The sequence below is a fragment of the Dromaius novaehollandiae genome, chromosome 14 (genome assembly GCF_036370855.1).
Source record: "Dromaius novaehollandiae isolate bDroNov1 chromosome 14, bDroNov1.hap1, whole genome shotgun sequence".
Taxonomy (NCBI): domain Eukaryota; kingdom Metazoa; phylum Chordata; class Aves; order Casuariiformes; family Dromaiidae; genus Dromaius; species Dromaius novaehollandiae.
In genome coordinates, this window is record NC_088111.1 from 3,040,814 (window position 1) to 3,066,453 (window position 25,640).

A 25,640-nucleotide genomic window follows, 5' to 3' on the forward strand; every position below is an offset into this window, starting at 1 on the left:
ATGAGGAGAGGCAAGAGAGACAGAAAGAACAGTCAGGGACATGTCTCAAAACAGCACCTTCTTTGCATACCAGCTGCATACACTCTTAGCCGCAGCAAACAGTGGGGCTAGCTTGAATCAAACATCACATTGTTGGCACAGTCCATCTGTGCTTGTGCAGTGATGACTCTTCTACCCACTACTGTGCAGTCTCGAGACATCATCTCCTTTTCAAAGAGGAATCTGAGTTTTCCAGTTTCACAACTGGACTGACCAAGAAGCTGAACTGGTAGTGTCGCCAGGGTCACCCAGAAAGGCACTGCCAACCTCAACTCTGAACTATGGCATACCATTTTAGAGGATGAAAGCAACCTGTGATGGACTCCAAAGTATCAAGTGCTAAAATCTGAGACACTGGTGTAAACTTGAAATAGATCCACTGCTTTAAACTGAGCAGCTAAAACCAGACAGTGAGCTGGGCTGGCATGACCAGAACTGGCTTCATCCCTCAGACATTGCCAGTCCCATTTCAGCGAGCTCCGTGCTGCAGTTCACAGACTCAAAACTCCCCTGTGATCTCAGAGGCTGGCTCCTTACATAATACAAGCCCCATAGCTCGGGTCTGAACTTTAGCGTGTCTTTTAAAAGCCACCCAGTCTTGTTCTAAGGATGGAAAGTGTTAGGAAATAAGTTCTTCCAGTAGATGTTTACTGTTTTTGCTAAAAAAAAAAAAAAAAAAAAGCCTTGATTTTAGTCTGCATTAGTCAAGTTTGGTTTTTGCATTGGACTTCATTATTCTTTTTTTCTTTGAAATCTCTCCTTTATGGTAGTAATAAGATAAGGGATCAATTGCAAGTAAGAAAACCTGCAGTCACCACTAAGCTGCCAGTGCTGTTCCTGATGGACAAGCATAGTGAAATCTAGTCCGATTGCCTTCTTGGCTCTGCAGGGCCAGCAATAGTTAATTGTGGAACTTTCCTATCAAATCCTATCAGCAGGAGTAGTGACAGCCACAAAGAGAAAAAGATTACTGGTTTTCCATGGTCCTTTTTCATGCAATGATTTCACTTTAGAAAATATCTGGATTTTTGAAAGTCTACAGAGAATGATACATTTACAGAAATATAAGACATAATTGAGCAGCTAAAGGGTCCTGTTTTGCAAGGTGGTCCGTTTTTTCTTCTTCTCTTTTCTGATGCTCATTCTTATACCACTCTAATTCTGCCACAATGACTCCTGGTTTGCACCACTCTGACTAAGAATGAAATCTAGCCCCATCTATCTAGAAGATCTGAGTTCTTTTTCCTTCTTTTTTTTCACTTGGTCTGTAGAAGGCACATTAATTAAATGCAGGATTGTACAGTATACCTCCTCCTTGTCTTCAAAGCTTGGAACTCCCCCCAGATACAGTCTGTGCCAAGAAAAACGTGAAGAACTCCTCGTTCCATCAGTCCCCTGAAGGACAGAGTCAGTAGTTTGCTCCTGTCCAGAGTTTAACTCTTCTTGGTGCTGCAATTCCTGTGCTTATCTCAGTTTCAGCTTTTGAAGGTGTTTTTGGCATTGTCTAACCGCTTATGGGACGTAAACCATAGCCTGCTCTTGCCAGATGCTGAAAACCCACCACGATTGTAAAGCACAGACAGCAAGAACAGAAATGTCTCACCAGCAAGTCTTGCAGTTGAGACTGATTCTGCAAGATGGGTGGGTGTGTGTCATGCTACCTACTGGAAAACCTTGCAGAGACGTCTGAGATATGTCAGTAGAAAAGCAGAAATCATTAGGCAAAGAAACCACCCCTCTGCTGGCTCTTAGCTCTGGTCCTGTGGGACTGAGCAGATGCACAAAAGGGGAGCTCATTCAGTTCTGCTAGTGGCCTTGTGGTTTCACAAGTGAGATGATTTTAGCCTCCAAGGTTGTCGGTCTGGCCCTTTCCACTAGTCCTGGAATCCGCACAGATGGCATCAGTTTTCCAAGCTGACAAATGTGTCCATTTTCTCTTGGGTCTTGTGCATAAATTAGCCTGTGTTTTCCTGCTTGCAGGCTTATTGCTTTGGCTGGAGAGTGCTGGAAGGAAGACGAGGAGGACTCATGTCCTTGGAAAGGATTGGCAGAGGCTTAGTTTTATGAGAAATTGCTCTTGACAAGCATCCCAGGGAGCCGTGTGCGTTGCCTGCACGGACATGCTGAAATGCCAAGGTGTGGGCCAGTGATGCAGATATAATTGATGTCAGAGCAGCAGGACACACAAGAGGAGCGATAGTATACTTCAGCCAGTTATTGCAGGAGTGGGAGGGCAGAGGATGTGTCTTTCGTCAATGCCTCACCCAGAGCAGGGAGAGGTAGAGGCCAAGGCCAGCAGGCATCAGAGGGATTTGAGTGGGATCACACAGGCCAGCAGTGCAGCATGGACGTGGTGGTCGTATCCTGGTGCACATGATCAGCGTGGTAATAACTTGCCTGTAGCACTTGGCATCTGAGCATCCCGAGAGGCTTCCCGCGGCAGCTGAAAACCACTATCCCTGTGTAAAGCACAGATGAGGAACAGAGGCACAGCAGTCGCCCAGAGATACGACTTTGCTGATCGCAGTGCCATCTAATACAGAGACAAACTGGGAAAAGGGAGAACTGTGCAAATCACACCCATTATGTCCCTTTGACAGCACGACTGGCCTGGGCCCAGAAGGGAGCATGCCTCACAGCCCCTGCAGCCTGACATCGGTTTGTATCGTAACAACTTGCATATCAAGCTGACACAACCCGGTGTAGTTGCTCTGCATCTCAGTGCCTGCAGATATGGGCTTTTTACTCGTGGCATAGATCAGAGGTCCAGCTCTGATGGCTGGATGTAGAGTGGTGCTTAGCTACCACAATTTCACTTAGGGGGAAGCAAAAAACTAGACACAGTGCTAATGGCAGTTCTGTCTGCAATAGCTGAAGGAGAGAGAGCTTTCCCAGGCCACGCAGGGGCAGGGGAGGAAGGGTTTTGTCACGCATGTGGAGAGGTGTGTTGCTTTACTTGCTGCTGGGCAGGTCGATTCCAGGAGCCTGCAAAGGTAGATCACAGCTAGATCTGTGATCTGCCAAGCGTACTGTGGGGAAGGGTGGTGCCTCATCACCCCAGGCCTCCCTGCTGCTGTGGGTGGGGTGGAGGACTTGGCCTCTCTCCCCCAGACACGTAGATGCTTTGGCCAGCAGTGAATTAGAGCCAAGGTGCAAGGGCATGAAGGTCCAGGAATCGCAGACATTCACCAATGACTCCATCTTCTCCTGTGGTTTCTCTGAGGTACCTTAGGGCACCAAGAACACCTCTGGGGTGTTTTTCAGCTCTGCTCCGCTCCCCACAGGCTCTAGCCTCCCCCGGACACTGGAGCCACAGCAAATGATGGATGGCCCCCGCTGCTGGAGAGTGGGGGGGGTTGTCGTTTCCTTTGCCCAGACAAAGGCACCCAGGCCAAGTCAGGGGGAGTGTGATGGATAAACAGAGCATGGGCCGAGCTGTTCAGAGCTGCTAGAGCGGAACCACTCCTGCAGAGCCTGCCTGAGTGATGAGCTGCCAAAGATGTGACTGCTGACCAGAGTTGGATCTGTGGTCCCTGATGGAGAGTCCAGCAGAGGCATCCCAGCCTTTGGCTGCTGGGGAAATGTGCCTGGGTGTGCTCCTTCCCCCTCCTGTTCTCATAGCAACATGATTCATGCACGATCTTTTTCTTGTCTGGCCTCAGTAGATCTCAAAGTGCTTTAGAGACATTAATTACCTCCCTGCAAGGGTATTATAAATGGGTACGTTGAGTTACGGGAGAGGAATGACTCACGCAAGGTCGCAGACGCACATACAGTCTGCTTTCTCTGCTGCTCAGCAGTCCCTGGCTGACCTCGCTGCCTGCTCCCCAGCCCATCTGTGGGAACTCGCCTTGGTCCCTTCTCCAGCCCTGGTGAGGGCCATGGGTTGCACAGCTTCCCTCTCATAAGAGGCATGGCTCAGCGAGCCCCGGGCAAGCACAGACAACATATTCGATCTGCCACTCACCCGTCCTGGTCCAGCACAGCCAGAAGCTGCGCAAGTAGACCAGGTGGTTTTACTGGTGCATCTAAGCAAGGGGTGAGCCATTTTGCTCAGCCACTGTCTCTTGAGCATCAAGTGTTCTTGGGCTGCTGAGAATCTCCTGCCCTCTCCAACCTCAGGAGCCAGTCCGGTTGCCGGCACGCGTCTGAGTGGACGTTACATCTGCCGGGGTTAGTCAGGGCTGCAGGGTGCTCTCGTGCTTGAGCTCTGGATTTCTAGATGCAGGGTGGGATGGAGTTTGACAGTAAAGGTGGTGCCATCAGCCGTCCCATGCTGCTGTCTCCCCCATATATCTGTCATTTTCCATGTGGCCGCATCTCCATGTCGGCGTCAGATGTTCAGTCACTTCCCAAGGGATCCTGTGCATCAGCTGAGCTTTGAAACTGCCCGTTTGAGTGCTCTCAGCCCAGGGCAGATGTCACCTTAGATACTAGCAAACAGCACATTAGTGCACACACTGCCCTTTGCATTTTTAGAGCGTGCACATTTCTGTGAGACATTGAGCATGTGCAGCAACCCTATGAGTGTAAAGAAGTCTTTGAAGGACTAGTTACGAAACACAATTCAGTAATGCAAATAGTCAACAGTCATAAATACACAATCTTGTTACAAATGCACACTAGATACTAGGCAAATTGTTTATCAACAAATGCCAGATCAGTTCAAAATTCTTGATCATCAGTACTTCTGCATGCAAGGCTGTTATTTGTTATATACTGAGAGCTAGATAACAGTTTTCCCTGGTAACCTGATAATAACTTTGATGTTAAGGTAAATTCTTTGGAATTTCTTCAATGCAAAAAGTTTTCAGGCTAAGTTATTAGGTATTAAAATAACAGTAGAATATTCAGTTTATAGGCTTCTGTGAAAGAAATGCAAGATCCTCCTCTGCAGTGCTACAACATCAGACTTTAGTTTACGCTCAACTTAGAAAACTTGTTTATCACTTTTATTTTCCTTCCCTTTAATTATTTGCTCATTTGCCTCCCTGGCAGGATGTGTGTGCACTTGTGTGCATGTGCCTGTTTTCCAGTGGGGTTTTTTTTTGATTTGCAGTCATTTTGCAGACTACCTTCTAATGTCTTATAAACCATAAGTTAGGAAACACTATTCCAGAAGATAGTACATGTAATGAAATAATCCAGAGCGGCCATCCACATCTCTATGTTATCTCTATTATTCCCTAGAGTTTAGCAATAAAGTTAGTGGAATGGCAAAACTCTACATGTAGCAGCCAGTTTAGACCTTATAACAATTACAGTTGCCACTGGATGATTTGACTGTACCCATTTTAATACAAAAAAGCCCTATTTCATAAGTGGTAGCTTTGTTAAAAATGAATTTTATGATAGCAGATATCGTACTGATCACTTTTCTAATGAAATTTAGCAGCATAGTCAAAATATCCCGCAACACAGGGACTCAGAGAAGAACGCTCCCTCAAACCGGAGCATTTCACTACAAGATCCCGCTTGAATCCCCCAGCCTGGCCACCTAAATCTTGATACTACCTTGCTCATTTTTATGTAGAGATAAAATAATGCCTGTGGCACTGCATCAGTCTGGAGAGCTTGGTCGCTTTATCTCCGTTACAAAGCTATACACCCAAGGCATTTAAAAGTGACAGGACAGGTAAACGTGGCCAGAGTCACAGGTCAAATCCACGTGGTTAGCCGGTCGGGGTTTTCTGCCCTTCGTGCTCTCTGAATCACAAGCAGCTTCTCCTCTGCAAGGTGTTTTAAAGGCTTAGACCCCATGTAGTGATTGACTCCGGTGTGAATAATGGTAATGTCGTCGTTATTAATAAGCTTTGTGTTCTTTTTAGCATCATTGCACTTCTATTACCATCCGCTCTAGCCACTTTGTAAATGCATATTAATACCTAGTAGCAGCACCCGATGCAATGTTCATACTGCAACTGCCTGCATCTAAGTGATGGTGTATGGCATAAGGCTTTTCTTTTTAGGCATTGAAGGCTTTGCATGCCTTAACATTCAGGTAGTTCTTGTTGAGAAATACTTGTAAACATCTGTGGCAAGACGAGAAGAGCATTACCACCCCCTTACTGGTGCACATGCTCCTTTTCTGAATGCCCTCCAGGCCAGCGAGAGCTTTGAAATCCCACCAGGTCCTACTGGTGGTTTGAGCCATGTCTTGTCAACATCGTGGTCTTGAAACCCTCAGCCTCCAGGCTCCGAATCTCCAACCTGGCAAGCAGAAGAAAAAGGCCCTTAAAACTCAAACTTGAGCAGCAGGTCACTTAAACTACCACTCAAGTGCAGCGCTAAGTGCCGCTGAGGCTACAGCTACTGCTTGGCCAAGTTACAGATGAAGGCAGTGTCCCCGTAAGCGGAAGGGGGATGCGGAGGCACCATGCTCAGAGGCAGCTTTGGTCCTGGGAACATCTGGTCCTTCACCCTCAGGGGAGGCTCCTCCCTGGGTCTGTTGAAGCAGAGCTGTGAAAGAGGACCAGAGTATTGGAAACCAGGGGAGACAATGATTGACCTCTAGCCACCAGTCCCTCTTTTACTTGTATTTAAAATGTGATGGAGCGATTTCATTTGTGACCTCAACTTGCCTGACCCTTGTTCTGCTTTCTTCTTGTGTAGGTAGGGAACCTTGGCCTTCTTTTTATGCTCCTGTTTTTTATCTATGCTGCCCTGGGAGTGGAATTGTTTGGCAAGCTAGGTGAGTAATGTGCCTGACACAATTTATTTCATCCGGTTAATATTTATTTGGTATCTAAGCTGTTTCCTTTCTTTTTGCTCTCATTCTTGGGCCTTCCTTAGCTTCACAGCTCGCACTGAAGATTAAAGCTTTCTCTTGATCTCAGGGTCACAGATGACACACGAGGATATAATACAGAACCTGTCTAATGTGCACAGACACGCATTTAGAGATTTGTCCAACACCACCCTTGGCTGTAGAGAAGCTATTTACTGTTTAAATATAATTGTCCAGTATGGATATGTTCACAAAGATGGAAGTTTGCTACTTAAGACAGCACATGAGTCTCTAAAGCTGGATGGTAGTCAGATCCGTGCTGGAGAGACGCCACCATAAACATGTCCCTCCTGGAGCTTCCACCACACTCCATTAGTTTTCTGCACTTGGCTGACATTGTTCTTCCAGCTGCCCAAGTCTTGTTGGTCTGTTGCTCTTCTCAGTATCACCTTCCCCTTTCTGCATAAATCAGGAAGCATCCGCTGGCTTCCTGATTGTCCAGCAGTCATTTATTCCTCCCGCTCAAGGATACTGCAGAGCTGGTCATGAGTGTGTCCACCATTGAAAAGAAACTCAGGTGGAGTCAGAGAGGAAAGACTCTGTAGCCCTACATTACCCAGCTTCGAAGGAGACAAGTCTCCCCTCAATGAGAGCAGCCCTCTCAATGCTCTCATCCCAATTAGGGCTTCAAGAGCATCAGAAGGGCCTTTCCTCCACAGTGGTTTTATTGTTGTCATTAATCCCCTTTATGAGTCCAGCCCTCTGCTCATATTACAAATGCCTGAAAGCAAAATATTTCTTTCAACCTGAGACAAATTATTTTTCAGTCTCCACAAATTCTGGAAAAAATTGGTTCTGCATCCACCCCAAATGAAATACTGTATATTTTTTATATTGCGTATATATTTGTTCATCCACTGAGATGAAGAATGCCTTATTCACAGAGACACCTTCTGCTGCTCTGAATCCTTTCTGTGTTTCCCCACATGCCCCTTGTTAATGCCAGCCACTGAGTAACTGCAGCGTGGGGTCAGAGACTGGGAGAGCTCTGATCTCAGCCGGGGCCAGCACCCAAACTGCAGGCAGTCAGCACACCGCTTCCCTTCCCTGCTTTGATTGGGAAATATTTTCTCTTCCTCTTCCAGATCACTGCTGGTCTAGGTCAGCCACAAGAACTGCTAACACTCACTCCCCGCAAGGCTGGTCATTTGTGGAGGGTTTTTTTTTGTTTTTTGGCTTTTTTTTGCTTTGCTTTTCCCTCCTATTTGCCTCTGAAATAAATGTCTAATAGTGAAACGCCCTTGCAAGAGGCATTGCTGCCTGTCCTAATGAAATCTTAATGAGCCCATGTTTTATGGAAAGAGGGACGTTTCATGTGGTCAATTTACATTCATTAGTATATTAACTCTCAGGGAAAAAAAAATGTCAAATTGCCCTACTTTATTCCAGTGAAATATCCCTTACGGTAGATGTGTCTGTAAAAAATAATCAAGACAAGGAACATAATCAAGAGGGTAATAGACAAAGCAGACTGTAGAGCAGTATTTGTTGAGAGAGCACAGCAACACCCGGATTGTTTCCACCTCCTTTTAAATCTCTTTATGTTGGCTCTGCCTGTTGGGGCAAAGTCAAGAGAATCGCAGAAATGTTGGTGGAAAGGACCTCTGGAGACCCCCATTCAACCTCCCACTAGAGGCATCATCACTAGTTCAGGGCAGCTGTGGCTTTCTCCAGCCAAATCTTGAAAACCTCCAAGTCTGGAGCCCCCCCAGCTCTCTGGTGACCTGTCCCAGGGCTGCAGCATCCTGCAGGTGGGATATTGTCTGCCTCCACTGGGAAGAGTTCGGCTCCTTGGTCTCAGAAGCAGCTTCAGTAGTTGCAGTCTGTGGTTGTCTGTTATAGAGATTGTCTGTTAGCAGCCGGGGTCTTCCGTGATGCTGTGGATCACCATGATGTATCTCAGGGTCTTGCAGCCAGGTGCAGGGAGGCAGCTCTGGATACAACAGGCCACAACGTCATGGCCATGAGGAAAGCCTAGATATCAGGTGTCCCAACTGCACGCTGTAGATGCTGGTGAACCAAAAAGGCTGAATGTAAATGAGAACTCGCAAACCTGGCTTCACTGACCTGCTTCCACTTCCTTCTTCTGCAGACTGCAGTGAAGAAAATCCCTGCGAAGGTCTGAGCCGACATGCAACTTTCACCAACTTCGGCATGGCCTTTCTCACCCTCTTCAGGGTGTCAACAGGGGACAACTGGAATGGTATCATGAAGGTGTGTACAATCTCTGCCTGGGTACTTTCCTCTGTCAGTGGAAACACAGATACAAATTTTAAACAAATTTAGGCCCTTCTTGTGTCAAAACAGGGCTTTAAAAACAAAGAAAGTTTTCTTTTTAAAAATATCAAATTAATCTCTTCCATTTAAAATCTGGAGGTATTTTCAAGAGATGACTTGTCGTAAGTCTTGTCCAGCCTGAAGTTTCATCTTTTCTAGCGTATAAATTATACTTCTGTAGCGTATATATTAAATTTCTGAAAAATTGCCCCAGTTCTTGCAGCTGATAGGAGTAAGCGTGTGGTCTGGTGCCTTTGGAACATAACAGTCTTCCTCTTTGGGTCCAGAGCTAAAGAACTGTGCTGTGGATGGCATAATCCATAGGGCCCACAATTTCTTCACTTTTGGTTGTACCCCGAAGCCATTGTGTCTGGGATATGTTATTATGCTTTTCAGTCCTCAACAGGTTGTCTGTGAAGTTTCAGTATTCAGAGCCCCAGCTCTTTGCAATCCCCCACCTCTCCTTCTCTGTTTCAGGACACTCTCCGGGAATGTACCCGGGAAGACAAGCATTGCCTCAGTTACCTGCCCGTCATCTCTCCTGTCTACTTCGTCACCTTTGTCCTCATCGCACAGTTTGTCCTGGTCAACGTGGTGGTGGCTGTGCTGATGAAGCACTTGGAGGAGAGCAACAAGGAGGCCAAGGAGGATGCTGAAATGGATGCTGAGATCGAGCTGGAGATGTCCAGAGGAGCAACCACCGCAGCTACCGGCGGGAGCAGGGGAGGCACCGTGGCTCCGGAGGGCAGGGCACCCTACAGAAGTCTGGAGACCATGAAGTTGGAGTCGGCGATGCAGGCGAAGCACCAAGCCCTGGTAACGGTTCCCTCAAGGCATCTACTCCTCCTCTGCTTGGGGCACGGGGCCGGTTCCTGCCAGGCACTGCTGTCCCAGCATCAGGCAGTCAGATCCAAGTGACACAGAGCCTAAGAGACAGGAGACAGGGCAGGGAGGGAGAAAGGCAGCTTTCCCAGCTCCCCCTATGGTAGGGACATCACCATCACCTCCATGTCTTGAGTCATCTCAGGAGGGCTCCCCGACTCGGGAGGCCACATGGCACGTGCTGTCCACAGCTAACACTATCCTGCCTGTCCTTGGAGGGGAGTATTGAAAGTTCATCTCTTGCCGTTTCCATTCAAAGTCTGTGCATTTTAAGTTCAGAAGCATAGCAGCCACACGTCCCCATCCTGCTCCCCTAGCCAGCCCATCTTTCCTTGTCATTTTAGCATGGCCCACGGCACTTGGGAGGCATCTCATAAAGCCCTGGGCACCCTGGCTCTGACAACCTTGTCCCACATGGCAAGGGGTGGCACAAATTCCTTTCACACAGACACAGTTACCCCACTCAGCATCTTTTTAATCCCACATTGGGATTTCCAGAGAAGCGCCAAGTATTTCAGAAGCCTAGGTCGCTCTGAAACTCGGCATGTGTTGAAAATCCCCACGTACAACTCGGAAGGGCAGTCCAGCACTGATGTAAGCACGCAGCTCCCCGCTGGCTCCTGCTCTGCTTAGGGCACAGCCAGCTTGGACCCTGGGAATTGTCAGACTCCCCCAGCAAGAAGCTGGATGTCCCCGGGTTTGTTTTCCAGACACTGCCTGCTCTCAGATTTGTTAGTCCTCTAGAAAAATAGGGCAGTCAGAACTCAGGGAGAAGAAGGGGCGTGAGGTGATTGTCTCATCTCATGTCAGCAGCATATGATTAAGACTGAATAGAGAATTGCTTTGTGACTGTGATCACAAATAAATCTACCACAAAATCAATGGGGGATTTGAGATTAAATTACATTAAATTAGATTTTTGTAAAATCCATCAGACTCTATTAAGTTAACTAAAAAGGAATTTAGTTACATGGCAATGGGGAATTCACTATTTGAATGTAGTTTTTAATAGAAATTTCTGCAGGAAAATGCACCACAAACAGCCAGGTTGCTCTTCTCTTTGGGGGAAGGGAGGGCACATCCTTCTGCACAGGCTCAGTCTCCTTGAGCTTTCCTGATCTGCCAATATCTCCTGAGCAAATTAGAGGCCCTGAGCTCTTCCCAGGGCTGTTCACTTTGTGTGCAGAGCCTCCTCTTAGCCGTGGAAACCCCGCGGCGAGATGTAACGTGCCTCAGACGGAGAACACGGTGAGCAGACAGCTGAGTGCAGACTTCCCACTGAGGGTGAGATTGCTTGAATCCAGGAGAGGATTTACAAGGCAGGGCTTCTCCTCCCCTCTGTGGCAGCGAGGCAGGAGCATCCTGCCTGGCACCGTGCTCAGCCGGGCTGGATCGCGGCGATGCATCTCTGACGCGCAGGTGTTTCCAGGCAGGCCTGGACGGCCTGCAGCTCGGTAGCGTTGTCCCCACTAGCTGCACTGGAGAGGGTGAATACTTAGGGCTCAGCGTGGCTAATCCTGCCTCTGATGGTGGGCACGGATACCCTGGAAGGTGCTACAAGACGCTCTGTATTTTCTTGCCATTTCCACAGCCTGTATTTCCTTTTTTCTTCCTTCCTGCTCTGGCTGAATGGGGCAAGTAGGGACAAACACAGGGATTGAAGCATAAGACCCAGCCTTGCTCTGCTACTGATGCATTTTATCTCCCTAATTTTGTACCCGAAGGAGGCGCTGAGCTGTGAGAATGTGTCCTTAGCCATCCCAGACTCAGACACGCTGGAGCGGGGAGAGACTCCCATGATGGAAATCTCGTCCTTCTGCTCTGTTTCCCACCATGTCCTGACACCTTCCCACAAAACCCCAGGCCACGAGGCTGAGGTGAATGACGCCGCGCCGTTGCTTCTGCGTTGTGGCATTGTGCTTGGGTGCTGTGCAGCTAGCGGTGGTGTGTGAATTGTCCTAAACCTGTCGCTTCACAGCCAGAACAGTCTTTTCCGTCCTCTGTCCTTTGTACTGCCTTTGCGTGTTCAGCAGCTGGGCAAAAAGCATGTTCTCAATGATTCTGCCAGCAGCCTTATATGGGACACGAATGAAATACTCTTTTTAGCCAAAAAAAATCTTGCGTTTAATGTATAGTGTGATATTTAAGCAGTTTGTTTTCAAATGGTATAGCTAGAGCTGGAGGCCCACACAGAGTCTTCTCTTGGTTTGCAGGAGAAACACAGACCAGTTTGGGGTTTTTCACTGTTACCGTAAGAACTTGTTTATAGTATAGTTATTGAGGATACAGAAAGGCGTAAGTAAATCAGCACACATTGTCACAGCCTGGCTGCTGCAGGCTCCGTGGATCTGTGAGATGACAGATAGTGTCCTGGTTTACCCACCGTACGCAACCTTATGGCAGGCTTTCAGCCATGGATTCAGGAGCTGCTCTGGGGAGATCACCCAGCAGACGGGACGGGCTGGAAGCCCCCCTGCTCAGTGCCTTCTCTGCGCACCACGCACCGATGCCCATTCGCATCACGTAAGGGTATTGCGCAGATTTGCCCTGCTGCCGTACGGCGCCCTTCAGCCCTGCCCTCCTTGGGCAAATCAGCTCCAGATGTCCTCAGATGGGCACGAGAACGTGCTCTCAGCCTCCGACATGCACCAAGGAGGGCTGGTGAGTCACATCAAGCCGCAGTCTCTCCTGCATGCAGCAAAAGAAATGACCTTTGAAGCATGTGCTCACAGCAGGCGATTTCCTGCACTGGTGTTCTTTGCTTCCAGTCTTTTTCCTTCAAAACCAGGGTCAGTCTTGGGCCACCACCAGGTGAGCAGACTTTGATGTGAGCCTCTGAGCAGGGTGGTCTCTACAGTCAGCCCAGGGCAGCTGGAGGGGCCTGTTGAAGTGGACCAGCAGCTGCCCCAAGGGGTCACTTCTGGCTGTCCCATCACATTGCCGCGTGAAGGGCAGCATGGCATCACGCCTGCGCTGGCTGCTGCACTTCGTCTTTGGATGTCCTTTGGAGCAGCCAGGTGAACATTTCCTTTCCATCTCTACCGTCACTCGTCCTGCCTCCCAGAGACCCCACCCCAGCTGAAGGTGCTGTTACCACTCAAGCTTGCTCTTGCTGTGGCCGTACAGAAACAACTGCGTGTCCCTGCAGGAATGACCCTCTCCCGGCTCTCAGCTGACAGGGAGCTCTCAGGACGCTGCCTGGAACATGCCCACCCTAAATCAGTAGGCTGCAGAGTTGGCCACTGTCATTTGCCGTTGCTAGCAATTGAGCCTGGAAGAGGGAGCTAGAGGCAACGTAGCACTTTGCCTCGAAGATATGCATGCTGCAAGGGAGAGCACATTTGCTGTGATCAAAGAGAACACGCAGCAGCCACCCAGCGTTAATCTGCTTTAGAGCTGGGCGGTTTTCCCCTTTATTTCTGACTTCTATCATGACTCAGGCACCATCTAATGGCAAGTATCTAGCAAGATCTCCAAGCAAATTCTGTGATCAGCTTCAGCTCTTGATACCAAGCGGGTTTTCCCTGTGCAAGAAAGGGAGCAAGCCATGTGAAGGAATAATCCACAAAGGAGTCCCCCTTTGTAGCTCTGCAGGGTGTCTGTGATCTTCACCACCTGGAAACTGAGGGGCTTTGTGTTAGCGTCAAAGGGACAACGCAGCGAAAGGCATCCTTCAGAGACAGGCAATAACTGGGACTTTGTAAATGCAACTGCAAGGGGTCTCAGGGTTTCTGCTGGCAGAGCAGAGAGGTTGTTATCACTGCAGGGACCAACAGAAGTGACACCTTACACCACCGGAGTTGGCCTGTGCAGGGCATGCACCGTTGGCACACACAGACCGAGACTTATCTCCTGCCCTTGCTCACCTTCTGCCTTCCCCATCGTGGCGGCTGCGGGAGGCGGCTGAGCTCACTTGCAGTGCTGGAGACACACGCCTTTGGCAAGGACAGGCGAGAGGGGTCAGGAGGAGCCCTTCCTCCGGGAATTATGCCCACAGCTTGTTTGCAGGCTGTTGGCTGCAGGCCCCTGAGGAGTAACAGCATTCCCCATTCCAGAATATCCTCCAAATCTTCTTTGCTTGCAGAGTAACTTCTGACTCTTTAATCACCCAGGAAGGGTCGTGTCCTGTTGAGGTATTTGCAGGATCGTTTTTCTTGTGTTCCCTCTGCACCAGAGCAAAATCCGAGCTCCAACAGATTATTGATTCCCAGCCACAGGAGCTTGGCTCGCTGATTGAAGATGCTTAGCTGAGATCTCTGAGCTGCATCACCAAGGCCCTCTGCAGTCAATTTATTGCCTTTCTGCTTGGCCTGGGAGGGGTCCCCTAGGAAGTAGACTCCCACCTTGCATGTCTCTGTCCAGGTGCCTGGGATGCTCCCCCCTCACAGGGGAACACCAGCCCCCTCATCGCCAGCATGGGTTGGTGCCAGCATGCAGCATTCACCAAAGGCAGTCCTGGCAGTGCCGATCCCAGTTGGGCATTCATGGGATTTGAGGGAGCTGCATTGATTTCCCAGGGCGTGGGATCAGGCTCCTGAGTTCATCAGGCTTTTCCCACCAAGCAGGAGTTTTTGGTGTGTCCCCAAATCCTCCAATTTGTCGAGAGCAGCACACCAGATGTGAACCAACAAGCTTCTTGCACATGCTTAATGTTTCCATGGTTCAAAGTAATTCTAATAGTGCCTTTGAAACCTTCAGAAATTTGCCCAAGTCCCTAGGTTAATTGGGTCTCAGTAACTGAAATCCTAAAAATCACAGTTGCTTATGCCAAGAGGAGATTTTTGTTAATTTGTCCCAGCCAGCAAAGAGCATTTTAAAAGCCTGTAAACAAGAACCAAGATTTGATAGAAAAATACTATGATTCTCCTGTTAGATTACTGAAAAACGGGAGCAAAGTCTTTTTTCTCTTCATGGCAGCAGGGTTTTAAGAATTGCCCATCTGTATTCAGCTCAGGTGTAGCGAAGCTCATAGCTTATTAGCTGTGATGGCCAAAGGCCAACTGGCATAGCCCACATTGCTGATACATTCATATAGGTCTAGGTCGCACCCATAGATCTGCTGGGCAAGTCTGCAGTTAGTACTTGATACTCACTACCTGTAAATAACTGCTGTTGATCCCCCCTGTCTTCACAGCCAAGTTCAACGGGGTAAAAGCATCAATAATTTGTCTCAGGATGTGTTTCTTTAGGGATCTGAGAAGAGAAATTTGTGAGTCAGGAATGCATGGAAAAAACAGATTTAACCAGATCCTTGGTGACATCCAAACTATCCAGCGAGAGATCTCAGGCCCAGATTTTGCTAGCACAGAGGGAAAACAGCCTGGTGGAGCAAAGCAAAATACATATAATTTAAGACATGCAGCTGGGAAAATGTTTTTAATCAGTCACTGGGAGGCTGACGTTAAAGGAAAACTAGAGCGATTAGTCGTACTTTAGATAACTTGGTAAATTGTGAGGGGAATGTGTCTAGGACTAAAACCTTGGGGCAGGGTGCCAGGTTGCAGATCTTGTTCCAAGGGCTCCCACTCCTCCATGCACTTGGCCAAGTCACACTACCTCCTCTCACGGCTGCTCCATCAACAAAGCATCATTTGAGTCCCTAAAAGTTTCTGAGCCCCCAGGATAAATGTGCTGAGAGCCATGTGCTATTGAGGTGACCTGGCAGAAATGAGGAGGGCCTCGGAGAAGGAGTGAGGGGACAGGCGCTTTGGAGGGGGTTAAGGTCCATGATGAGACATGCTCTGTCTGGTCACTTCCAACCGGACCACTGTTGGATAGCCACACACAGACATAAAAATCCCCTACCTATCCTGGTGCGGACTCCTCCCCGCCATGTGTGCTGCTGTGCTGTGCCGTCTTCTTCCCTCTGCCTCCCGCCATGTGGCTGCCTTCTCTTGGGGTCAGTGCTGCCCCAAATGCTCCATGTTGTAGGAGAGAGGCCCTGGTGTTTGTAGAGGTGTTAAAGTGGGTGTATGTTTACATGTCTGCCCATGTACATGTGTATGCTGGGGGGATAATACGTGAATTTTCAGGAACAGTTGGTACCCTCAGTCAGTGTGGACTGAGACTGGCCATTTGGCCGTCTCTCCCAGAGTGGCTCTGAGGGCAAGGGTTCGTTGCCGCACAGGCCGGGCCACTCGCTGAAAACACCCCCTGGAAAATCAGAACATAACTGTGAGAAGTGCTGGCTTTCTCGTGCGTGTAGAGGGTGGGCCCCATTTTCCTGGACCTTGTTTTCTCTCTGCATTGTCCAAGACGCAGAGGTTGGTCATTGGTTGGGTCATTGCTGCCTTGTTTTACTCAAGCCACAACTTGAGCTCTTTACTGAGCTTTCACAAGGTAGCTTGGTTTCCCGTTGCAGTCACCAGGACTACAGACTCTGTAAGGTGCCAAGAGGAACATCTGCACAAGGTCCTAGAGCAAAAAGCAGACAAGAAGGAAATTGCTGTAAATTCACCACCAAGATGCTGAATGACCCATATTTCCTTCTCTCCTTGCTTCGCAGGGTGGTGCAGCCTGTCTGCGGCCCCAGGACTCCCAGAACCTGCTGACGGTCCGCAAGATCTCTGTTTCCCGGATGCACTCCTTGCCCAACGACAGCTACATGTTCCGCCCTGTGATGCCAGCAAAAGCCCCTTTCCCCCTCCATGAGGTGGAGATGGAGACGTATCCCTGCAAATCCCAAAGAGGTACCGTTCCCGGAATGTCCCCTTCCTCCTCGCGCCGTGCTAGCCAAACCCTCAGGGCAGCAGGTACAACAGCTCCGCACCCGCACACATGCCGGTTAGGTGGGAAGGGAAGGCATGCGGCCCACGCTGACCGTGGGGTGAGCCAGGGCTTCCTTTGCTTGGTTTGGTGCCGCGCACAGGACTGCGGTTTCCCACGCACTGCAGAATTTTGTTTTCAACATATTTTCTCAGGAAAAAGCTGGTGGCTTGGTTGGTTGGTTGGGGAGAGTTGGGGCACCCAAGCAATGTGAGAGGCATAGAGAACAAGCTGTTAGCCAAACAAAAGGATGTTAACTGCACATTTCTTTTGAAGTGATCAGCCATGACATCATTAATACAAATCAATAAAATCAGCATGAATAAATTGTGGAGTCAGTATTACTTCCTGACAGAGCTCCTTTACAGCTATCGTTTCAGGCGGCCTTCGGTCTCAGAGCAGTATCTTTTTAGCACAGTATGTCGAGTTCACAGACGGAGGAGTTTCTTTGGGAGCATAAAGATTAGAAACCACTCTCCAGTGCCTCCGTAGCTTGGCCCTGTAATGAGTCTTGTGGAGAAACCCCACAGTCAGGGAATCGCATGCTACCCAGAGGCTTTGAGTATACGTTTACACAACTGCATCCAAATACATTTCCCTTAAAATGCCTTTCTCTCTGCTTTGTTATGTGAGTTGATTTGAAGGAAAAATCAATAAGAAAGAAAATATCTGCCTCCCTAAAAGCACATGTGCTTCTTGAGTGGCTCCCAAGAACCTGCCAGCCTGGTTTCCTTTGATTCAAGGTTGTTTGAAATGCAAGAACTGCTTGGACAGATGAGTAGTGGGTTTGCAAAGCCTGGTGGGACTGGCAAGATCTGCTCTGGTTTCCCTGGGTGAAGTAACTCTATATTTGTTAAAACTGTCTGGATACCAGTTAGTGTTCTCTGCTCAGTATTTATTATTTCACCTGCAAATTCTTTGCTAAGCAAAGAAAACAGAGGTTGAGTTTCATGGCTCGACTACTGGGGATGATTTTCATCTCTGTAGTGAGTGTAAATCAGGATTTATACTAATATAAAACGGCTGTGATGCTGGCAGGTGTGGGTAGAACTGACCAAGGATTTTCTCATCTTTCCCAAATTTCTCTGCAAGGAAACTTGAGAAATGGCTATGATGGGGGACTACTTTTTTCTGACCTGCTGGATGCATCTGATCAGCATCACCTAGAGCTGTGCTACTCCTGACTAGACCAAACTCTGATTTAAGCAACCTTCCCACAAGAGACTAGAATTAGCATTTGTACTTTCATGGACTTCTCAATGTCATTTAAGGATGTCTGGTCTTCTCCCAGTATTATGGTGTCTACACAGTGAAAATATTGTGAGATGACCAGTTCTTATGTTATTTTGGTCTTAGACACAGTTCCCTGATTTATTAGAAAAACAAGAGGAAAATATACAAATCCTGAGGTATTTGGCTTCCTTCAGTGTTCTTGACTGTGCAGTTTAGAGGGCTTTTTGGTTTCATATATGAGAGCTAGATGGAAAGCTTCCAGCAGAGGGAAATTCCAACTGAGGATGGGGAGGAGAGTGTAGGGCTTTGATTTTATGACAGTGTTTGTGACAAATTTTATGACAAATATTTTTCTGAATCATAAAAACATTTCATAAAGCCTGGATTGGTACATGCATGGTACAGACTCAGACTGAGATGCTGGCTATCGGAGAGCCCAGAAATGAAATAGGAAGAAGTGGGGCAGGTGGGGGGTGGAAACCTCACTGTTCTGCTGTTTCTGTGGTGTTCTGGAGAAAAGCTCCAAAAGAAAAATGATTAAACACTAAATTTTCTCTGTTCCCTACAACAAATCTCTTTCTGAAATGCAACGGCAAACTGTCCTGATGGCTTTTGTCACCGGTTCAAGTTCCTTGACCTCTGGGCGAGATCTCTTGAAGTGATGGATAGCTGTGTTTTTAACATGGAGCAGCAATGTAGAAACAGACGTTGTGTTTCAAGCTAATGAGCACAATAAATCCTACAGCCAAAAAAATAAAAAAGCAAGAGATCTTTCAAACAAAGCAGAACTGCTGTAAAGCAGCACTGCAAAGGGGCTGGGGTGGAGGGGTTGCCTTTAGACTCAGCCATGAGACTGGGAGCCTTCCGGAAGAGAGTGATTCCTGCCTGATACGCGAGCTCGGGGAGTGTCAAAGCACTTGAAGTGGTCTCCATGCTGCTGCTCACATCGCGTTCAGCCCAGGTCTGATTCATGGAGAGACAGCAGTGGTAGTGTGCTGGTCAAGAGGGAAAACTGCCCTGTGCACACTAGCAGTGAGCGTCCTCCCAGAGAAGTCGATGGCGGGGTGCCCACTGCCTTTACGAGGCTGCAGGTTGGAGCTGTAAGTCGAGCTCTGGAGGCTCTGACGAAGCGGAGTGATGCTCTTATTGCCACCAACGCATTTGCAACAGAGCAGCATAAGGCTGCAAGCCAGTCGCTGGCAGTGCTGCAAAGAGAGCCCAGGTGTCCTGACTGAGAAGCTCCAGGCCCAGGCACCAGACTTCTCCTGATCCACATTCTGCAAATGGGCCACAGACCCAACCTGAGGCAATGCTACAGGGGAAGTGGCAATTATGGGGTTTCAAGTGCAACCGCACCTCGTGCCCTGCGTTTGCTGCCGTGTGCTCTGGGTGGCTGTGCATCCACCCGGAACGTCGTAGCAGCTGCAAGAGAAGATTCCTATCGCCTGAAATAGAAAACAGACACTCCTACGGCTATGAAGTTTTCAACAGGCAGTATGCCAGAGGGCAGAGCCACATGCAATGCAGCCAAATTGCAGAGGAGGCTTTATTTGTAACCTTCCGACCATTCAGGAGATATGGCCTAGCATTTAAAGTAGGAGAGGGGACAGGGGAGGTTTTAATCCGGGTTCTGCCCAAGGCTTACGGTGAGGTGTGAGATTTCAGTGGGCCTGGATAGGCTTTTTCTTTTTCCTCCTGCATTTATGCTGGAGTCTGTAGGCATCAGTTCTACCTCAAAACTTCACAGCTGCCACGAAAGTGGTGGTGACTGTCCTCTCTGTTTCCTAGGGTCCATCACCTCCATCCGCTCCCAGCCCGTGGGAACGTGTTCCTCCCTGAGGGTCCCAGCAGAGTCCTTCCAGCTGGCTGCTCGTTCTCCCAACCGCGAAGGCCGCCACCGGTGGAAGATCCTTCCCCCACACGTCGTACCTCGATCTCCCACTCTCAACAAGCTGCTGTGCAGACAGGTAGGAGGCAAAGACCCCGCAGAGGTAAACTCTCCGTTGTAAGCACCTCGGTCCCTTCCTCCTATTCCAGTCCCCTCTTGTCACCAGGATTTGTTTTTCCCTCCTTTAGAACAAAGTGTTTCTGATTCTGGTGCCATAAAGTTTTAACTTAAGTGACAGCAAGCCACGCGTATGGAGAAGGCCCTTTCTGCCTGTTTTCACTGTTGAGGATGGACTGTTTTATTAAAGCATTGCCAAAGCATAGGGAGAAGATGGCCAGTTCAGTTCTGCCAGTGCTGTGAGAAGCCTGGTGTCAGCCTTGCACCCTGTCACTTTAGGCTGGTTGCATGACACGGGATTTGGTGCTAATTTAGCGCAAGAGCCAGGCTGTGCAGAAAGACAGGGAAGGCCTAACGGTGGCTGACGACAGGGCAGGGATGGGGTGGCCAGGTACGTGTTAGGCCCACAAGCCGTTCTGCCTCATGCCGTGTTCATCGCCGAGCACCGCGTTGCTGCCAGCCTGGGAGATCGCCAGGCTCTCGCCCCACCTCTCTCTCCTCACCTTCCAGGAGGCCGTGAGAACGGACTCGGTGGACGGGCAGACTCCGGACGCCAAGGACAGCCTGCAAGCGGAGCCCGGAGAGACGCTACCGTCGGCCAAGCAGTCCCAAAGCACCTTCCTCCCCAGCCCGCTCCATCCCGCGGCTGCCTCCCCGCCGGGCACCCCGCCGCGCTCCCCGCCGTGCTCCCCGCACCAGCACCCCAGCGTCCACGCGCGGAAGCACAGCTTCAGCCAGCGCAGCGTCGCCGGCCGGCCGCCCAGCCCCACCAGCAGCCCGCCCGACGCCGAGAGCGGCCCCTTGGAGTCCTCCGACCTGGCGGACGAGGAGGTCAGCCACATCAACAGCTCCGCCAAAGACTGGGGCGAGCGCTCGGACGCCGGGAGCCGCTCGACTTCGCCCTTCATCTCCCCGGCCCCGTCTCCCGTCCCCCTCCAGAACTGCAGCACAACCAGCCTGTCCAGGGGCAGCGGCAAAGAGAAGGACTTGAAGAAGTTTTACAGCATCGATACGAAGGGCTTCCTAGCTAAGCCCAGCTGGGCGGACGACCAAAGGCGGCACTCCATCGAGATCTGCCCCTCCGTCACCGACGGAGACTGTAGCTTTGGAGAGGCCGCGGAGGAGAAGCAGCGGTCGCCTGCCCACGTCCAGCCGGAGTCGGAGTACATCCACGGAGCTCGGAGGAAGAAGAAGATGAGCCCGCCCTGCATTTCTATAGATCCTCCCATGGAGGACGACGGCGGGGCGGCCCCCCGCACCAAACCCTCCGAGAACAGCATGCTGCGGCGAAGGACCCCGTCCTGCGAGTTCCCGGCCTACCGCGAGTCCCTGGAGCTCGCGGAGAGCCAGCCCGCGGACCCGGCCTCCAAAGCGGAGCGCCGGGGCCAGCCCCCGTGCCGCGGCGAGCACCTGGCCGTCCCCAACTTCTCCTTCGAGCAGTCGGACGGCGGCTCCTTGAGCAGCCTCTCGGATCTCCGGCTGGACGGCGGCCCGTCCGCGCCGTCCTCCGCGGACTCCCGGCCCGGCCCCGCGGCCCCCGAACTCAAAAAGCCCGAGCACTTAAAAACTCAGCGGAGCAACCCCGAGAAAAGCAAAGAGCTGCTGGGCGTTGCCCAGAGCCCCCTTCGGAAGCAGGACTCGGGGCCGGTGACTGTCGCGACAGAGGAGGACGTGGCGGAGCCGGTATAGCTCCGCGGGCGGGGGGCGCGGGGGGGTCTCAAGGGCTTGACACCAATGGGGGGGTTGAAAACCGAAGGGACTGAGCAGCCGCGGCCCGGCGGCCGAGCTCTCGTTGGTTTTTTTCTTTTCTTTTCTTTTTCGCAGTCACTTGTTCTTAAGCGCTGTGGAGGTTTGCAAAAAAAGACAAAAAAACAAAACGAAAAAAATTAAACAAAAAGAAACCAAACAAACGACTGAGCGAAACGGTGGCGGGTTTCGGGGCAGGGGGAGCGGGTCGGCGAGCGGTTTGGGGGTTTCTTTTCTAAAGGGAAGGTGGAGCCGGTTCGGGGGTTGCTTCGTTCTGCCCTCGCCCCTCCGTGGCCTCAATCACATTGATTTGGGCTCGAGGCGGTGGCGGGTGGGATTTGGGGGATTCTCTTTGGGTTTTGTCATTTTGTTGTTTTTTTTTTAAAAAAACATGCTCAACTTTTAAAAAGGCACCTTTTCGAGAAGTCACGTTACGCGGGAGTGCCCAGGAGCTGGGAGCTGTACATTGTCTGTATATCAGCAGTTATATAAATAGAAATAATGTATTTGTGAAATACAAAACAAGGAAAAAGACAAAAAAAATGTACCCACAAAAACTCTCTCTTCATAATGCACATATTTTTATAGAGAAACTATACTGTTTTTTGCATTACATGTGACTCCGCAACTGGGTGGTGTTTCCTTGGGTTTTATGTGGAACTAATTATTACAGCCATTCATTTTCCAAATGTTTCTCCACTTTCTTTGCTTTCATCTTTCTTTTCTCTCCTTCCCTCTCTTCCTCCACCATCATCCTGCCAGCTTCTTTTCGCAGCTGATGCTTTCGATGTCTTGCTCATTTTTCTTTCGTACTTCAGAGGTTGTCCTAACTGCAGAAAAAAAACCAAATCACTACTGAATTGTAGCCAGTGCAATAATAAGTTATTCATCCTTCTTGTCTGTACAACTGTCCTTTTCTTTTTTTTCTCCTTTTTTAACTGAAATTCAGGTTAAATGTTGCAATAATCTGAACTAACATGCACAAACAAGGTTTCTTGTGTTACAAAAAAAAAAAGATTAAAAAAAGGAAAAAATTACAGAGATAAAAAAACGAAACAAATAAATAGTAAATTATTTAAGAAATGTATTTTGTCTACTACAGTTCAAAGTAAATTATTGATGCAATATGTAAAGGTATGAAGCGCTGTCTTAGGTGATGTTCTGTGTGAGCATTTAAGCTAATGGTTCGTTCTGCTCATAGCATAAAGCCTTTGACGTTGATACCAGGGACTTTCCGCCCGCCGTCCCGCCGCGCGCCCCTCCGTCCGCCCGCATCCCGGCGGCCCCCCTGCAGCCGCGCCAGCCTCAGCAGCCCCTAGAGGAATCCCCGGCACTGCCAGCACCGCTCGTTTTCTTTCCTTTTTTTATTTTTTTTTGGCTTTTGGGGTTTCTTTCCAGTCTTTAACCTCCTTTCCCTGCCCCTGCCCTGCTCTTCATCCAGGCCCTCTCGCCGTGCGACAGCTTCGCCGTGGACAGCTGACGCTTAGCACGAGCAGCCCGCGGCCCGTGCCGCCCGCCCGCGCCGGCAGCAGCCGCAAAAAGACATAAACAAACAAAAAAATTTGGGTTTTAATCGTTTTTGTTTGGTTCCTTCCATGCCGCCTCATATTTATGCATTCACATATATCTTCTGTTATTTATGCATTCATTACTCAAAAGGAAATGTATCTTGTTTCACATGTATTAAACTGTATAAACTGGAAGCGTGGGTTGACTTTCTGCCGCGGTGCAAGCCGGGGCCGGGACCCCCGAGTCCTCGCCGCGGCTCGTGGCTCCCCGCCGGCGGGCGGCACCCGCGGACCCGGGTGTCGGAGCGGTGCCAGCCGGTCCCAGGTGTTGGAGCGGTGCCGGTGCCGGTGCCGGTGCCGCGGGCTCGGCTCCCGCGTGGCGCTCGGCTGCAAGGCCCTCGTGCAGCTGCGCCGCTCGGATGGAGAGACGTTCAGGATCACCGTCACTTCTCACTCCGTCTCGGTGGGATCACGAGGAATGCCAGAAAAGCACCGTAACGGCAATTATTAACAGTGCTTTGGGGATGGCGGCGAGCAATTCCCTTGCAATTTAACCAGCAGACTGGAAAAGAGGCGAATTCACCCTGCCTTTGGGTCCGTGCGGTGCTCGGCGGGTCCCCGGTGCGGGGAGGCCGCGCGGCGCCTCTGCTCGTGGTGCTACTCACTGCCGTGATCGCTTAGCAGAGCTGCCACGGGCCGCGTCCCCCCTCGGCCGGGTCCCCTCGGGGGAGCCCCGTGCCCCTCCGGCCCCGCGCAGCTCTTCAGGCCGAGGTGCCGCCGTGCCTTCCCACACCAGGGCTTTCTACCGAGCACTGAAAGCCAGTTTGAGGCCGGAATCGCTCCTATTAGAAGTTTTTGGCTGCAAAGGGGAAAATTTGTTCTTTATGAGGCTGTTAAAAAAAAAAATCGGCTTAAATCAGCCCACTTCCCTGCCAAGCAGGAGGAGCGTGAAGGGCGAGGGCTTTGCAAAGCGCTGCTTTCCCCTCCCATGGGCCGCGTCCCTGTCCGGCACCCTCGTCCGGCAGGAGCTGGACACACCACAATTAGCACCACCTTCCCGTGAAGCTTAACGAACCCGCTGCAAGGTGCGTGGGACCCCCGGCCTGGACACAGCCCCCCCCCCCCCCCCCCGAAGCGCACAGCTGTCATGGCATCGCCACCCAGTTTTTTTTCTTTTCGAACATCGCCAGGGTTTGTTATCCGCAGGCCAGAAACTGCAAATGGCACCGCGCTGGCTGCCAGGCCGAACGGGGGACGCCGGGGCCCTTGGGCTGCCGAGCCCCGCGCCCCGTCCCGCTCCCCGCGTGGGGAGGGTGGGCGTCCCAGTGCGGCTGGCGCAGCCGTGGGAACCAGCCTCCTCCCCCCTCCCCACCCCCCCGCGCTGCTCCTGCCGCCAGCTCCCTTGGGAAGGGGACGGACGATCTCCACGGATGCAGATGTGAGCGTGGGAAAAAAAAATATGCTGTGTGTTCGCCTTTGACTCCGGCAGCTGCTGGGGGCTGAGTGTGGAGCCAAAACCCACCAAATGGCACAGCAAAGCCTGCGCCCAAACAGCGCTGGACCTCGGGTCGGCTTTCCCTCTTGCACACAATTTTCTCCTCCTTTAGGGATGGCCATTCCCATGTCTGGTTTTGCAGGAAGCGCAAAATAAGCAGCCATGAAAACCAGCCCTGTGCCGGCTCTTCTTCACCTGCCAGGCGGCAGAAAACCTCTTCTTTTAAGACAAGCTTTGAGCACACGGCCCGGGGAGCCGCTGCAGGCACAGCCGCTCCAGGCAGGAGCAGGGCCCCGGCCCCAGCCCGGGGGACACCGGTCATTTTTGCCCAGCGTTAATCTTTGTGCCCATCGACTCGGGGCAACGCTTAGCGATCTCCTCCGGGCTGTCTGCAAGGGTTGTGTCGCTCACAGTCAGAAGTGAAAAGTATGAGGCAAACGCCGGGCATTAGTATTTAATTGCATCGATTTCTACTTTGCGTTTTTAATGACGAGCCGGTCGTGTCTGTCGTCAGCCAGCCCCTGCCCAGCGCGCGGCGTTTCGGCAGCAGTGCTGCCGCCGGGGCTTGTCGGGAGCCGTCGCGGGATGGAGATCAGAGCAAGATTAAACCTGACCGCGTTGAAGGGGCAGAGGACGCAGTCGTGCAGTGACTTGACGAGTCTTCAGACAGCTCCGTTTCAAGGTTAAATTGCAGATGATATCGATCTGAGAGTCTCTTTGTCAGCCCAGGGGGGAAAAGAAAAAAAAAAGAAAAAAAGAAAGAAAGCATTAAAAACCCAAATCTGACCCCATCCCCGGTGCAGCTGGATACGACCTTCAACCCGCCATCGCTGCGAGATGATGCAGGTTGCATGAATGTTAATAAGCGTTTGATATTCGTGCACGCTTTCATAGGATGAATAA

General features: G+C 50.5%; 1 protein-coding gene across 4 annotated transcripts in view; it reads left to right on the top strand.

Annotated features, from left to right (window-relative positions):
• Positions 1–23,437, top strand: part of CACNA1H (calcium voltage-gated channel subunit alpha1 H) — a 132,167-nt gene extending 108,730 nt beyond the window's left edge. For 3 of the 4 annotated variants that reach the window (XM_026095227.2, XM_064520076.1, XM_064520075.1), the window contains 7 exons: positions 6,652–6,730; positions 8,919–9,040; positions 9,581–9,919; positions 11,710–11,862; positions 16,491–16,674; positions 19,772–19,950; positions 20,499–23,437. In XM_026095227.2, coding sequence (XP_025951012.2) covers positions 6,652–6,730; positions 8,919–9,040; positions 9,581–9,919; positions 11,710–11,862; positions 16,491–16,674; positions 19,772–19,950; positions 20,499–21,677 — 2,235 coding nt within the window. In that variant the 3' untranslated portion in view covers positions 21,678–23,437. The remainder of the gene's footprint in view (positions 1–6,651; positions 6,731–8,918; positions 9,041–9,580; positions 9,920–11,709; positions 11,863–16,490; positions 16,675–19,771; positions 19,951–20,498) is intronic. The other variant, XM_064520077.1, reaches the window with a different exon arrangement.
• The last annotated feature ends 2,203 nt before the right edge of the window (positions 23,438–25,640 follow it).